General features: G+C 41.2%; 1 protein-coding gene across 2 annotated transcripts in view; it reads left to right on the plus strand.

Annotated features, from left to right (window-relative positions):
* Positions 1-4,157: 4,157 nt before the first annotated feature.
* The window catches only part of afap1l2 (actin filament associated protein 1-like 2), a 140,888-nt gene continuing 129,099 nt past the window's right edge, over positions 4,158-15,946 (plus strand). For both annotated transcript variants that reach the window (XR_010455486.1, XM_064964699.1), the window contains exon 1: positions 4,158-4,455. Coding sequence is in view for 1 of the 2 variants with exons in the window: in XM_064964699.1 (XP_064820771.1) it covers positions 4,440-4,455 (16 nt within the window). In the remaining variant the exon portion in view is untranslated. The remainder of the gene's footprint in view (positions 4,456-15,946) is intronic.

The following is a 15,946-nucleotide window of genomic DNA, read 5'->3' on the forward strand; positions in this document are numbered from 1 at the left end:
CCTGTCCAGAGCTGCTAGAGTCTCCTGCCTGTCCAGAGCTGCTAGAGTCTCCCGCCTGTCCAGAGCTGCTAGAGTCTCCCGTCTGTCCTGAGCCGCCAGAGCCGCCAGTCTGCAGGGAGCCGCCAGTCTGCAAGGAGACGCCAGTCTGCAAGGAGCCGCCAGTCTGCAAGGAGCCGCCAGAGCAGCCAGTCAGCCAGGATCCGCCAGAGCCGCCAGTCAGCCAGGATCCGCCAGAGGCACCAGTCAGCCAGGATCTTCCAGAGCCGCCATTCAGCCAGGATCTTCCAGAGCCGCCATTCAGCCAGGATCTGCCAGAGCCGCCATTCAGCCAGGATCTGCCAGAGCAGTCAGTCAGCCAGGAGCGACCAGAGCCATCAGTCAGCCAGGATCCGCCATTCAGCCAGGATCCGCCATTCAGCCAGGATCCACCATTCAGCCAGGATCCGCCAGAGCCGCCAGTCTGCAAGGAGCCGCCAGAGCCGCCAGTCAGCCAGGATCCGCCAGTCAGCCAGGATCTGCCAGAGCCGCCAATCAGCCAGGATCCGACAGTCAGCCAGGATCTTCCAGAACCACCATTCAGCCAGGATCTTCCAGAGCCGCCATTCAGCCAGGATCTTCCAGAGCCGCCATTCAGCCAGGATCTTCCAGAGCCGCCATTCAGCCAGGATCTGCCAGAGCCGCCATTCAGCCAGGATCTTTCAGAACCGCCATTCAGCCAGGATCTTTCAGAGCCGCCATTCAGCCAGGATCTGCCAGAGCCGTCAGTCAGCCAGGAGCGGCCAGAGCCGTCAGTCAGCCAGGAGCTGCCAGAGCCGTCAGTCAGCCAAGAGCTACCAGAGCCGTCAACCAGCCTGAGCTACCTCTCAGTCCTGAGCTACCTCTCAGTCCTGAGCTACCCCTCGGTCCTGATCTACCCCTCGGTCCTGAGCTACCCCTCGGTCATGAGCTACCCCTCGGTCATGAGCTACCCCTCGGTCATGAGCTACCCCTCGGTCATGCGCTAACCCTCAGTCATGAGCTACCCCTCAGTCATGAGCTACCCCTCAGTCATGAGCTACCCCTCGGTCATGAGCTACCTCTCAGTCATGAGCTACCCCTCGGTCATGAGCTACCCCTTGATCATGAGCTACCTCTCAGTCATGAGCTACCTCTCAGTCATGAGCTACCTCCTCAGTCATGAGCTGCCCTTCAGTCCGGAGCTGTACCTCAGTCCGGAGGAGTTTCCTCAGTCATGAGGCACCCCTCAGTCCAGAGGCGCTCCTCAGTCCAGTGGGGCCCTTTGTTAGGGTTCCTAGGACAAGGTCGGCCCAAAGGACGCTAAGGAGGTGGACGCTAAGGAGGTGGACAAAGACAATGGTGGAGTGGGGTCCACGTCCAGCGCCAGAGCCGCCACCGCGGACAGATGCCCACCCAGACCCTCCCCTATAGGTTTAGGTTGTGCGGTCATAGTCCGGGGGGGGGGGGGGGTACTGTCACGTTCTGACCATAGTTCTTTTGTGTTTTCCTTGTGTTAGTGTTGGTCAGGATGTGAGCTGGGTGGGCGTTCTATGCTGTGTGTCTAGTTTGTCCGTTTCTATGTATGGCCTGATATGGTTCTCAATCAGAGGCAGGTGTTAGTCATTGTCTCTGATTGGGAACCATATTTAGGTAGCTTGTTTTAGTGTTGGGGTTTGTGGGTGGGTGTTTCCTGTCTTTGTGTTCTCTGCACCAGATAGGACTGTTTCGGGTTTTGCCACGTTTGTTATTTTGTATTTGTGCAGTATTCACGTTATCGTCTTTCATTAAACATGTTGAACACGAACTAAGCTGCATTTTGGTCCTCCTCTCCTTCGACGGAGGAAAGCCGTTACAGCCGTCCTCCCCTCAGCAGCCTCCACTGCAGTCCGGTATAAGGGGAAGGAGTGGACGCTACCACTTATCATTGTCAAAGAAGAGAAGAAAATCAAGCTGAACTGCGGAAACATTAGTCTGAGAAATTACAAACCAGTGAGTCAGGCTTTGCTTACAAACATGCTGGAGAAACACAAATAACTTTTCAAAGATGGCTATTGCGAGATACGAAACTTCACGTCAAAAGTCAGAGTGCAAGATGGAACCGAGCCTATCTTTCACAAACCACATGCTCTACCAGTAGAGAAAGAACTGGAGCCCCTACAGAATAATGAGATAGTCAATGAAAGTGGAGGGTTCACAGTCAATCGCTGCATACTACCAGAGGAATATACACTGCTGAATGCTTCAAATCTGTTTGCCACTCTAGTCGGTGGTAAGGTTTTCAGTAAGCTGGACCTGTCGTTTGCTTATCAGCAACTGACTGACCAGAACTAGCTAGACTAGTGGTCACGAATCTCAAAGTCATTCCTTGTTGATCACCAAAAATGTATTTAAAAAAAAAACAACGATAAAGCTTTGCGTTCCTATTTTTTTGGATTCACGGTTAGTTGAAGGCTTTGAAATCTAATACTCATACTGGATTTTACATTCTGCATCCCTTTTTTGCCTCCCAAGTTTACTATTTTACAAAACAATATGAATCTACGGTATCACTTATACATAGGACAAAAGCTTTCATGTAAAATACTAAATAAAACGAATTATTTGAACATCAATGTGCAGCTAGTGTGGTTACAAAGAAAAAAAAGTCTTATTAGTAGGCCCATAACTTGGTTGGGACTCAACCCCTTGTCTATATGTCTCAGAGTTCCTGCTGAGCTATCATTCAACTCAGAAAGTTTTTTTCAAACGCCTCTTAATTTCCTCAATCAAAGTTTGTACCAACAGATGTAGCCAGTTGAATATGCATAAAACGCATTCTCCAATTGCAACGTCTGCCTATGCCCACACATATTGTCTAAAGAACATTAAAAAAAAAACATTAAAACCCTCAAACACCAAGTTAGGCATATGCTACCTAATTTCAAAATAGCCATCATCACTATCAATCATGAATGATCATTCTTCAGGTTTTACTGAAGAAATGTCAAAACTGCATCTCCATGCCAATCATTTGATTGACCTCAATCAGTTTAATGGGAATATGCATTTAGATCATCTTGAATTACTGTTTTATGAGTGAATTAGAGTACATGGTGTTAACAAACTATTATACTTTATTGTATTTTGTTTCAATCAAAGCATATCCTGCCTGGAGTTTTGGTGCATGAGAAAATAATTTCTATATTCAGCTTCAGCGAACCATCTTAAAATCTCATTAGAAATGAGACATTTTTGGTGTAATAGTAATGTTACATACCTACTCATTAGAAATGTTGGGTGTAATAGTAAATTATATGCCTACTACGCTATGGTATTATAGTTCGTTATGTTATGTAAAATGCTAATGAATCATTATGTGAATCATTGATTCAGCTTTGATATAACGTTACTAAACGAGAACCATTGTTAGAAGTGATAATATTCTATTTGTAATTGGAAATAATAATAATTTGTAATGATAATGAGTATGCTTTGGGCTTAGGAAACAGATCTTGATAAGATGTAATTTTAAGCGATTGGAGCGCCGATCGTTTTTTATGGTATTTTTGTGGTAATTAAATACAATTTATTTCGAATGTATCTGAATACATTTTCCAGAAATTGTTTTACTAGCTCCGTTTATTCTCAAATTGAAAAAGTGATGGTGCACAGCAAATCGGCATCGAAAGCTAGTCAACAGTAACATATTGTAATGAAACAGCAGGGAGCAGATCTCGAACCCTCGATCTTCGAGCCCGAGGTCCGGCGCGCTATCGATTTTGTCACAAAAGCATGCTCGTGCAGCAGAGTCGATTTCCGCGCTTATAAACCCAGGGTCGTTTCAATATTTTGACTATATAGAAATTGTATGGGGCAAAGTTGCCTCCAATGAGGAAACAAAAATAGGCAGAAGGGAGAAATGGTCTGCAAAATAGTTCACAACAATGTTTTTTGAGAATGTTTGATAATGCTATTCTCATTTAGTAGCTCACCTGTTCCTTATTCAGTGGTGCCTATAGCCTAGTCCTAGGACATCAGATCCTGTAGGCAACCCATCAGTAGCCCTATACTAGAAACAGCCTACTGAACAAAGGCACGAAAGTCTACCAATATCAGCTAATACCAGTAGAGGTCGATGTTTGAAAGCAACTCGGAATCGAAAGAACCGAACCCATGTCGAAATCAGTGGGAACTCGCATTTTGCAGCACACGTTTCAAAAAAGCATGTGATCAAAAGAAGCATCGGACATCATTGATCACGTGGTAATCTTACTTTGAAACAAGCATCAGTACATTATATCGGATCAGTAGGTCTTTGAAAACTGCATCGGAGCTCCGGTATCTATCTATCAAGCGTCCCTTCACGAGCTAGTGTTGACATTCACTGACCGGCTACTACAGCCTGGGATTGTCTTCTCCGAGACGAAACCGTGATAACCGAGAGGCTTGGTCGTGCGTTGAGAATGGAAAAGCACAAAGGTATGGGCATAATGTATCTAAACTTCCAAAGTGAACTGAGGAAACAACGTATGAGTCTGTGTTGTTTTTCTAAGCGCCTGGTCCTGTAGCCTTCTGGACCTTACTCAATATCTTGGATTGGCAGTCCTTTTGCAGTGTAACGACAGTTAGAGTGCAGTTGAACTGCAGTTCAACTGCAGTTATTCTGCAATTACTGCGTCCAAAATACCACAGTGGAGTGCAGTTTCAAAACTGCAATGTTTTTTTGTAAGGACAGGAACGCAATCAGATTAGAATGAGATTCCCTTGGTCCGACAGTGTTAACCCACATGAAAAAATACTAAAGTATTCACTGTAGTGTTTTTGCAGATTTTTCTGTAGTATCCCCTCTAAAGTCTGCAAAAACACTACAGTGAACGCTATTGTTTATTTTAGTATACTGTATTATTTACAGTTAACTATAGTATAAATACTGTAGTAAACAAACTGTAGTAGTATATACAATAGTAATTCATGTGGTTTTTTTTCGGGTTGTAGTATACTGTAGTATTTACTTTAGTTTTTTTGCAGATTGTAGTAGTATACTGTAGTATTTACTGTAGTGTTTTTGCAGACTGTAGTAGCATACTGTAATGTTTTTTGCAGACATCACTGTAGTACTTACTATAGTGTTTTTATTTTATTATCTTTGACATAGAAGTGGAGACTTTCTCCATGACAAAATCTACTGGAGAAATGCTAAAAGAGCAAATTGTCCAGAACAGGTAGATGGGTCTCTACTCTGAACCGAAAATTCAGCACTTCTGCTATTTTCTATAACCTGTTGGGGAAACAAAATGGTCTATACATGTTATGTAGGCTTCTCACTTATGGGTGGCACACATTGGATATGGGGGAGGGGAATAGGCAGGGTACAGTATATGTAAATTAAATACTGTAGTATTTCTATAGTATTTACTACAGTAAAAAAGTGTTTTTGCATACTAGCATTTTTGCAGACATTTGCAGATATTTATAATATTTACTAGTATTCTACTATAGTATTCTACAGTATACTATAAAATTATATAGCAAGTACTACATTTGATAGAGGGATACTACAGTGTGTAGTATAGTATTCTACAGTTTACTACATACTTCTATAGTAAGTACTGGAGTATTCTATTGTAAACTGTTTTGACAAGTAAATATCTGTCCTGGCATAATTCTGTTCTCTCTGCTTCCTCTGGGAGGAACAATGTATATGTTTCATCCCTCCATTCCCAACCCTCCATTAATGGTTTCTCTCTCGTAAATAAACACAAGTTCATCCACAGCAGTCACTGGAGATGAATTCCAGTAGCAGCAATTGTTCTCCCAAGATTCCGCAGATTCCTGCGGTTACTTTCCTCTCTGAGAATGTGTGCAGCGGTTAATGCTTTATTATTACTCACTGATAGACCCTGAAACGTGGGTGTTTATGGAATACATGACCACCTTGACTACTATGACTGCATGTAATTGCATTACAGACACAGATCAAGAAAACACACATGGCTTATAAGTTATCTACATAGGATTCGTTTTACTTCAGGACCCCAACCAAAGTAGAATGGTGCTTCATATATGGCTGTCATCATTATCGTTAAATTTAGCCCAGTGGGAAATATTGATTTGAAACTCTTTTCATCAAATGGTTAATTTAGTGCCTCAGACCTAGGCAACAGGTAAAACAAAAGTGGTACTCATCTCGAGGTCCTAGATGCTGTGAAAACCCCTTGTGTATTATTCACATACCTCACTGTGTGGGAGGCATTGGCCTCAGAACAATGTAGTTGTGAGAGTTTTGACGCAGTTCTCTTTCACTTCATTATTTGTCTTCCTCTTGAGAAAACTGAACATCTATGCTATGTGATGTAAGCCAATGTAAGCAGGATTTATATCCATGTACACAACCTACATGTCAAAGGCTGCATTTAGACAGGCAGCCCAATTCTGTAATTTTATTACCACCAATCACTTCCAAACTTTTCACGTCAGAAATTTTTCAGAGCTGATCTGATTGGTCAAACGACCAATTAGTGAAAAAGGCTCATTTAACAAACAACTCATTCAACTAATCAAGGGCTTGTCATTTTAGTGTTCGGGTAGAACAAAGATGTGCACCTTCTGGTGGATCGAGAACCCTCTTTTAGGGCATCTATGTCACCAGGTACGTCATCTAAACCTCAAAGTTATTGGCTGTGTTCAAGAGCATCAACATCGTGATGTATCATGGGTCAATTGTGACTGACTGACTGACCTACAAATAATATTGAGTAGTTATTTATGATAAAAGGTGATCAGTCAGTCTCGACCCGACCCGCCTGTAAAGCCAGCTGCAATGTCGAACGTGTCCATTTACATGTGCAATTACCCCGAACATTTGAACACTGGATGGGCTTTGAACCTGTAACCTGCTTTTTTGGGTTTAAGGCTCAGTGGGTTTGCCTGGTGTTGGGATGTAGAGGAGGCTGGCTATAAGTTCTAACTGGGAAAGTGGTGCGTGGGTAATTCAGGAAGCCGAACAGGACTATAAAAATGATGAAAAGAAGGCTCTCTTCCTGCTCAGCAGCGGTAGGGCGCTGAGTTTCTTTGGGGGTTGTGTGTGTGCTGTGTTACCCTGTGTGTTTCACACATTGAAACATGCTTTTGGGTGATTCCTCATGTGTGTGTGTTCGCACGCGGCAAGCCTTTGTACATTCACTCTGCCAAAACAGTACACAGTTGCAGTCGCTCAAACTTCTCGATAACTTCAAACAGTCTAACCAGGACTTGTGTCGCCTAGGCTGGTGTGCGACCAGTGGAAATGTTGGTTTGACATAGGCTATCCAATCTTTGGGGTTAGTTAGGGACAGTCAATAAATTACACAATATAAATGGGACAATTATCTTCATGTTGCACATATTTTAGTTGTCTCATTAAATGCTTTAAATATTTGTATATGAATTGTTGTAGTTGGTTTGAATTTTTTTGCGCCATTGAGGCAATCTCCATTTTGGAGTAGTCAATTTTTCTTTCTTTCTCTCTTTCTCTCTTTCTGCCTGCCTTTATTTAACCAGGAAATGCCCATTGAGACCCAGAGTCTATTTTTCAAGGGAAACCTGGCCAAGGCAGCAGCAACAATCAATACATTACATAATTAAAACATACCACATGATCCAGCCTAAAAAAATAATTTACACTCCTCCGTACACTCCGAGTCCCATTAATATTTTATATTAATTCAGTGGCACTAACATATCTAGATGAAGCATGGATTTTAGACTTTTCCATGCCTCTGGTGCATGAGAAGAGAAGGCAGTCTTGCCTAATACTGTGAATGTCCTTGGGACTTTAAGTAGCAACCACCTAGCAGACTGGGTATGGTAACTGCTGGTTGTGAAGGAGACCAGACTACAAAGGTAAAGAGGGAGTTTACCCAAAAGGGCTTTGTAGATGAACACATACACATGTATCTTTCTGTGCATATAAAGTGAGGTCCAACCTACCATTTGGTACAAGGTGCAATGGTGGGTGAGTGACTTGGCACTTGTAATGAAGCGCAAGGATGCATGATAAACAGAGTCCAGTCTCTGCAAGACAGAGGAGGCTGCATGCATATACAACACGTCACCATAATCAATTACAGAGAGAAAAGTGGCCTGCACAAGCTTCTTTCTAGCTATAAGCCACACCTACAATTCTTTGATCTCCCTCCCAAACAAATAGCAGGTGAATAGCATGCTACTCTCATCACTAAGTTCAATGTCAGAATACGCATAAAAAGAGAATTATGTTCCATTTACGTGCACTTAACTCGGGGTCAGAATTCCCCTCCAATATGCATAGTATTTTGAAGACACCTTGCATTCGTGTGATTTACTCAATTTCAAATTATGAAAATTGCCTTCCTCAATTGTGTTCGCCCTGCTCCAGGCCACAATTGAAGTGTTTACTTCCCAGGTGTAATGCAAGGCATTATCCTTGGCATATGAGGTTAAACTGGGATATGAGATTGTGCGGTGCACAATCGGCCCAGCATTGTCCGCATTAAGGAAGGATTTGGCCGGGGTAGGCCGTCATTGTAAAATAAGAATTTGTTCTTAACCGACTTTCCTAGTTAAATGATTGTACATTATGAAGCTTACCGTAGTTCACCAGAACAGTTGAGCCTCATACAAATGTGTTTGTTTGTAAATGTTCTATATCTCTCTGTTGTGCAGCACATGAGGTGATGAAGTCACACTTGTATGTAATTCACAAGCAAATATTTGCCATCAGATATCTTATGTCTTTTTGTCAGAAGTCAAAGAGCTCTGGATGAGTTATCTGTACAGTTGCCATTTTTTCCCTGTGCTTCCTACAATTTTTTTTTCTCATCCGTTCTTCTCCCCGCTGCTTCGTGTACACATGCAGCTCTTTCTTCAGAAAAGCATTCATCAAAACTTTGATCATTTGCACAGTTTCTCTCATTCACTTTAGCTTGTAAATATCCACACTCACTGGACATTCAGTAGCTACTAGCTATGCTTGTATAACTTTAGGAGCTGGGTTTGCATGTCTTTGCAATTAGTTTATTTTTGTTTTCGTTCGTTAGCATTTAGCTGACACGGTCTATGTGGTTTTGTGCTAATTTTGTTAGCATTCTGGTGCATTTTAGCACCCCTTTGTGTGCTATGCCGGTAATACCGTACATCCCAGGATGAGGGAAGGACGGTATGACAATATGAAAATCTGGATACCGCCCAAACCTAGAAAGAATACTATATGTCCCATGACGTACTGATGCTGAATGTGAAAAATGGCTCAACATACCCCTCTCTCCCCTACAGACAAAATCGGCATTGTAGGCAATCTAACCAATCACAGCCCCCCTTTTACTTGTATCATTGCACATCCAGCAAATCACAAGCAGAGGTCAACCATTTGTAATCCATTTTGACATTCACTCTGTTGGTAATGCTTACAAATTGGATCATAACTCTAAAAGTGACGGAGATCCCACTCTGAAACTTTGATACGCCTGTAGAGTAGATTATTTTCAACAATATGTAACGACCCTGGGTTTATAAGCACAGAAATCGACTCTGCCGCACGAGCATGGTGCAGCGTTGTACGTGTTCATGATCTTTAAATAATACTGAACACGAGAACAAAAAGAACAAAACGGAACAAACGAAACAGTCCTGTCTGGGACAGAGACAGAAAACAGGCTACCCAAGTATGGTTCTCAATCAATGGTTCTCAATCAGAGACTGATTGACAGCTGCCTCTGATTGGGAACCATATCAGGCCAAACACATAAAACCATTTTTTAAATGTTATTATGTTCTATGTGAAAACCACACTTTCAGCAATGTTGTTCAAATAATTTTTTGTTTTAGTATATAAGCTTCTGTCTTAAGTATCCTAACTAATGTCAGATTTAGTTTGAGTTTCTAATTTGAAGGCAAAAAAGTAAAGCATGATGTAAGATGTTGCCCCTTTTTCTCCCCAATTTCGTGGTATCCAATTGTTTAGTAGCTACTCTCTTGTCTCATCTCTGCAACTCCAGTATGGGCTTCTTAACACAGCGCGCATCCAACCCGGAAGCCAGCCATACCAATGTGTCGGAGGAAACACAGTGCAACCTTGGTTAGCGTGCACGATAACCCGGACGAGGTTTGGCCAATTGTGCATCGCCCCAGGGACCTCCCGGTCGCGGCCGGTTACGACAGAGCCTGGGCGCAAACCCAGAGTCTCTGGTGGCACAGCTAGCGCAGCAGTACAGCGCCCTTAACCACTGCGCCACCAAGACCCCGGACCTGGTATTCCAATGGATTATAGGCTACTAAAGCTAACAACTTACCACTGTGCCATGGAGTCTTGATAGAAACAGTAGATAAAAAAATGTGTCTATTTAAAAACCACATGTTGCTATTCATTGCTGGACAGCAGTCATTAATGTGCATTGTGAACAGATAATTAATCTCAGAGCAATGCCTTCAGAAAGCCTTGGTTTCCCATCACTACAAATTAGTAGCCTACTCTTCAGACACTGTTGAATAGATTAGTAAAATGTACCTTGCCTTGAATGCAACCATCTAATCTAGGACTACGAAAAGGGGACACAAATTGTACAATATACAGTTGAACTCAGAAGTTTACATACACCTTAGCCAAATACATAGTTTTTCACAATTCCTGACATTTAATCCTAGTAAAAATTCCCTATCTTCGGTCTGTTAGGATCACCACTTTATTTGTCAATGGCTTCAGGAAGAAGCATAGCACAATTACAGCAGCCATGAAGGTTTTAAATGATATCACTGAAGCCATTGACAAAAAAGCACTGTGTCTCACTTTTTATTGATCTCTCTAAGGCTTTTGATACAGTTGATCATGCTATACTAAGGCAGAGATTGTCGAGTGTTGGTCTTTCGGAGCATGCAGTTGCATGGTTTGCTAACTATCTGTCTGATAGAACTCAGTGCACTCAATTTGATGGGCTTATGTCTGTTAAATTGTCTGTCTTGAATGGTGTGCCCCAAGGCTCTGTACTTGGTCCTCTCTTATTCACTATTTATATAAATGATTTAGACACAAATGTCCAAAATGCACAACTTCATTTTTATGCTGATGATACTGTTATTTACTGTTATGCCTCGTCTCTTTCAAAAGCTTTCCAGAACAGCTTTTTATACTGTTCAACATACCTTGTGTCAATTGAAGCTTATCCTCAATACTGACAAAACTAAACTAATGGTGTTTTCTAATGCAAGAAATAGACCTCTGAAGCTTTCACCTATTACTATCTGTCAGGGCAAGGAGATTGAGGTTGTAACCTCATATAAATATCTTGGAATTTTAATTGATGACGGCCTCTTTTAAATTGCATGTTCAACAACTTACAAAAAAATTGAAGCTGAAATTGGGATTTTATTTTAGGAATAAGGCGTGTTTTTCTTTTGAAGCCAGAAGGAGGATAGTATCAGCTACATTTATGCCTTTACTAGACTATGGGGATATTTTATATATGAATGCTTCCACTCAGTGTTTGAGATCAATTGACACTCTTTACCATGGCAAGGGTTGGCTGGCCTTCTCTAGTCACTTGTAGGCTCAATCACTGGTATACTTTTATTTACAAAGCCATTTTGGGTTTACTACCTTTTTTGTGCATTTGTATTGTTCAGAAATGTGGTGGGTACTCTCTTTGTTCGCTGGACTTTATCCTGCTAACTATTCCAAATGTCCGAACTGAATTTGGTAAAAGGGCTTTTATGTACTCTGTGCCATCGTCTTGGAACACCTTATAAAATACTTTTAAACTGGAAGAACTTGTCCCGATTGGTGTTTTTCAATCACTGATGAAGGATTTTGAGGCTGATTCCCTGACCTGTCAATGTTTTTAATTTGCTGTTTTATACTCTTGTGAATTCAATGCTTTTTACTAGATTACTTGTAGTTTTTCATGCTGTCTGTACTTTTTCTGTAATGACTTGGTGCTGCCTATCTTGGCCAGGGCGCTCTTGAAAAAGAGATTTTAATCTCAATGAGCCCTTCCTCGTTAAATAAAGGTTAAATAAATAAAATACAATTTTTAAGAATGTGAAATGTCAGAATAATAGTAGAGAGAATGATTTATATCGGCTTTTATTTATTTCATCACATTCCCAGTGGGTCAGAAGTTTACATACACTCAATTAGTATTTAGTAGCATTGCCTTTAAATTGTTTAACTTGGGTCAAATGTTTTGGGTAGCCTTCCACAAGCTTCCCACAATAAGTTGGGTGAATTTTGGACCTCCTGACAGAGCTGGTGTAACTGAGTCAGGTCTGTAGGCCTTCTTGCTCGCACACGCTTTTTCAGTTCTGCCCACAAATGTTCCATGGGATTGAGGTCAGGGCATTGTGATGGCCACTCCAATACCTTGACTTTGTTGTCCTTAAGCCATTTTGCCACAACTTTGGAAGTATGCTTGGGGTCATTGTCCATTTGGCAGACCCATTTGCGACCAAGCTTTAAGTTCCTGACTGATGTCTTCAGATGTTGCTTCAATATATCCACATAATTTTCCTACCTCATGATGCCATCTATTTTGTGAAGTGCACCAGTCGCTCCTGCAGCAAAGCACCCCAAAACATGATGCTGCCACCCCCGTGCCTCACGGTTGGGATGGTCTTCTTCGGCTGACAAGCCTCCCCTTTTTCCTCCAACCATAATGATGGTCGTTACGGCCAACAGTTCTATTTTTATTTCATCAGACCAGAGGACATTTCTCCAAGAAGTACAATCCTTGTCCCCATGTGCAGTTGCAAACCGTAGTCTGGCTTTTTTGAAGCAGTGGCTTCTACCTTGCTGAGCGTCATTTCAAGTTATGTCGATATAGGACTCGTTTTACTGTGGATATAGATACTTTTGTACCTGTTTCCTCCAGCATCTACAAAGGTCCTTTGCTGTTGTTCTGGGATTGATTTGCACTTTTCGCACAAAAGTACGTTCATCTCTAGGAGACAGAACGCGTCTCCTTCCTGAGCGGTATGACAGCTGCGTGGTCCCATGGTGTTTATAGTTGCGTACTACTATTTGTACAGATGAACGTGGGACCTTTTAAGCGTTTGGAAGTTTCTCCCAAGGATGAGCCAGACATGTGGAGGTCTACAATTATTTTTCTGAGGTCTTGGCTGATTACTTTTGATTTCCCCATGATGTCAAGCAAAGAGGCACTGAGTTTGAAGGTAGGCCTTGAAATACATCCACAGGTACACCTCCAATTGACTCAAATTATGTCAATTAGCCTATTAGAAGCTAAAGCCATGACATCATTTTCTGGAATTTAAATCACAGTCAGTTAGTGTATGTACACTTCTGACCCACTGGAATTGTGATACAGTGAATTATAAGTGTAATAATCTGTCTGTAAAGAATTGTTGAACAAATGACTTGTGTCATGCACACAGAAGATGTCAGTAGAAGATAGTAGAATAAATTTGTGGAGTGGTTGAAAAACGAGTTTTAGTGACTCCAACCTAAGTGTATGTAAAATTCCGACTTTAACTGTAACATCCATCTAGCCTGGAAGAAATTATTGTTCCAAGAAACTTTCCAGTGGTACTGATCCAACAATAAAGACTAGAGGTCGACCGATCATGATTTGTCAACGCTGATACCGATACCGATTAGCGCGCTGTCTGTTCTCTCTGAGAGAAAGACACGCAGGCTGGCAGCTTCTCTCCAAGCGATGCTCCACATGATCCTAAAGCCATCCGTTACGCTAAACAGTCGCTGCATTTGAATCGGGATTGGAAAGATTTTAGTCTACTTTTTTTGTACCCTACTATTACATTTTTTGGTTTTGAACTAGGCCATACTCTGAAATATCCAACTGATGCCCCTGGTTTCTCCCTCTCACCAGGCTTCATAAGCTTGTAAAACTGTTATTTGTCTTGCTGTGTATGCTGTGCAGTGTGTAACTGTGGCTTAGAGAGGTCTAAACCACAGTTACACATTGCACAGAATATACAGCAAGATAATGGTCATTTCATGTAAAAAAAATACTATAGAATACTATGGTAAAAATACTATAGTATTCACTGTAACTGTGCTGCCATCCTGTTAGAAGGTAACAGATTGTTTTATTACAATGGTTAAATTGGATTTTCATTGTTCAATGGTGTTATTTGCCCCCTCGTGGCGCTTTCTGGTACTTAGAAAGACGACGCAATCAGGAAGTACAGAATTTGTTTTGCACGCATAGAAGCAGCTACAAACAACGCTACGGTGCAGGTCTTTCAATGTAGTTATTTCTTGTCACGCTTCAGCCTTGGAAAAATATTTGTTTGGAAGTTCGATTCAAGCATTTAGCTAATGATGATAATCTTGTTATTGATAGAATTGCTTACATATCAATGTTGGTTGCATTTACTCACAAATTGCAATGCCTTTAATGTATGTCGTTAGCTGTATTACTTTGCTCATGCGTCATGCAAACGAATTGTAAAATATACAATACTGTAGTTTTGTTACTGTTTCTAGTGTAATATGCTTTGTTATTCTACATAGATGGTTATACATTAGAGTAATGAAAGGAGCCAATTACCATATGGTTAACAATTAGCTATGTGGTTTGGCATCATGCCAGATGCATGGTACCTTAGCGCGTGCTTTGTATTTATGCAACTTCAAATGTTTAATGTACAGCTACAGTATGTCGGTGTGAATTGAATACTAAAGTATATTCTTTTCTGTATTTTGCAGTTTCACAACATAAACGTTTTCAATATATTCATTCAAGAAAAGTCACGACTTGGGAGTTTTATTGAAGACTTAGTTGTTAGCTATCTGTCTAGTTTTGCATGGGAACGCAACTCAAGGGCAGAATAGTAACATTTTGCTCACTTTACTGTAATATTCACTGTAGTGTTTTTGCGGATATGATTGTAGTATACTGTAGTATTTACAGTTTACTATGGTTATTAAAAAACATTATAGTAGTATTTATTGTTATATTTATAGTTATAATGTTTTTGTTTGATTATCTTTGACATAGAAGTGGGGGCTTTCTCCTTGTGGAAGCCTACTGGACAAAAAGAGCATGTTTTCCATAAACTGTAGGTAGGTAGGTTCTGAGTGGATAGTTCAAAGCTTCAGCTCGTTTCTATAACCTGTAGGGAAAATAATATATGGTCTCTTCTTGGCATGCAGGTTTCTCAATTATGGGTAGCAAAAATGGGGATATGGGGTAGGGCAGTGGTTCTCAATGTTGGTCCTGGGGACCCAAAGGGGTGCACATTTGAATTTTTGCTCTAGCACTACACAGCTGATTCAAATTATCAACTCATCATGAGGCTTTGATAATTTGAATCAGGTGTGTAGTGCTAGAGCAAAAACAAAATGTGCAGCCCTTTGGGTTCCTAGGACCAGGATTGAGAACCAGTGGGGTAGGAGAATGGGCAGGGTGTATGCAAATGAAATACTGTAGTAGTATTACTATAGTTAAGACACTTTTGTGTTATTGCGGACATCACAGTAGTGTTTTGTACAGTGTTTCTTTTCCGGATAATAGTGTAGTATTTACTATAGTATTCTACAGTATACTGCAAAATTATATAGTAACTAATACACATGATAATGGAATACTGCAGTATGTAGTATAGTCTACTACAGTTTACAACAGAGTTCTGTAGCAAGTACTGTAGTATTCTATAGTAAACTAGTATTTTTTCATGTGGGTAGGTCAGATGTGTAGGCCTACAAATGTGTTGTGTGTTTGTCATTTTTGCTCACTCACATTTGCGTATGTGTGCCTGCATGCGTGCTGTAGTATAAGCTGTGAGGCGGTATCCTACTTCAACTCACAAACATACAAACTACACATACAGTGCCTTGTGAAAGTATTCGGCCCCCTTGAACTTTGCGACCTTTTGTCACATTTCAGGCTTCAAACATAAAGATATAAAACTGTATTTTTTTGTGAAGAATCAACAACAAGTGGGACACAATCATGAAGTGGAACGACATTTATTGGAT

This window comes from Oncorhynchus masou, unplaced genomic scaffold (genome assembly GCF_036934945.1).
Source record: "Oncorhynchus masou masou isolate Uvic2021 unplaced genomic scaffold, UVic_Omas_1.1 unplaced_scaffold_24___fragment_4___debris, whole genome shotgun sequence".
NCBI classification, from domain to species: domain Eukaryota; kingdom Metazoa; phylum Chordata; class Actinopteri; order Salmoniformes; family Salmonidae; genus Oncorhynchus; species Oncorhynchus masou.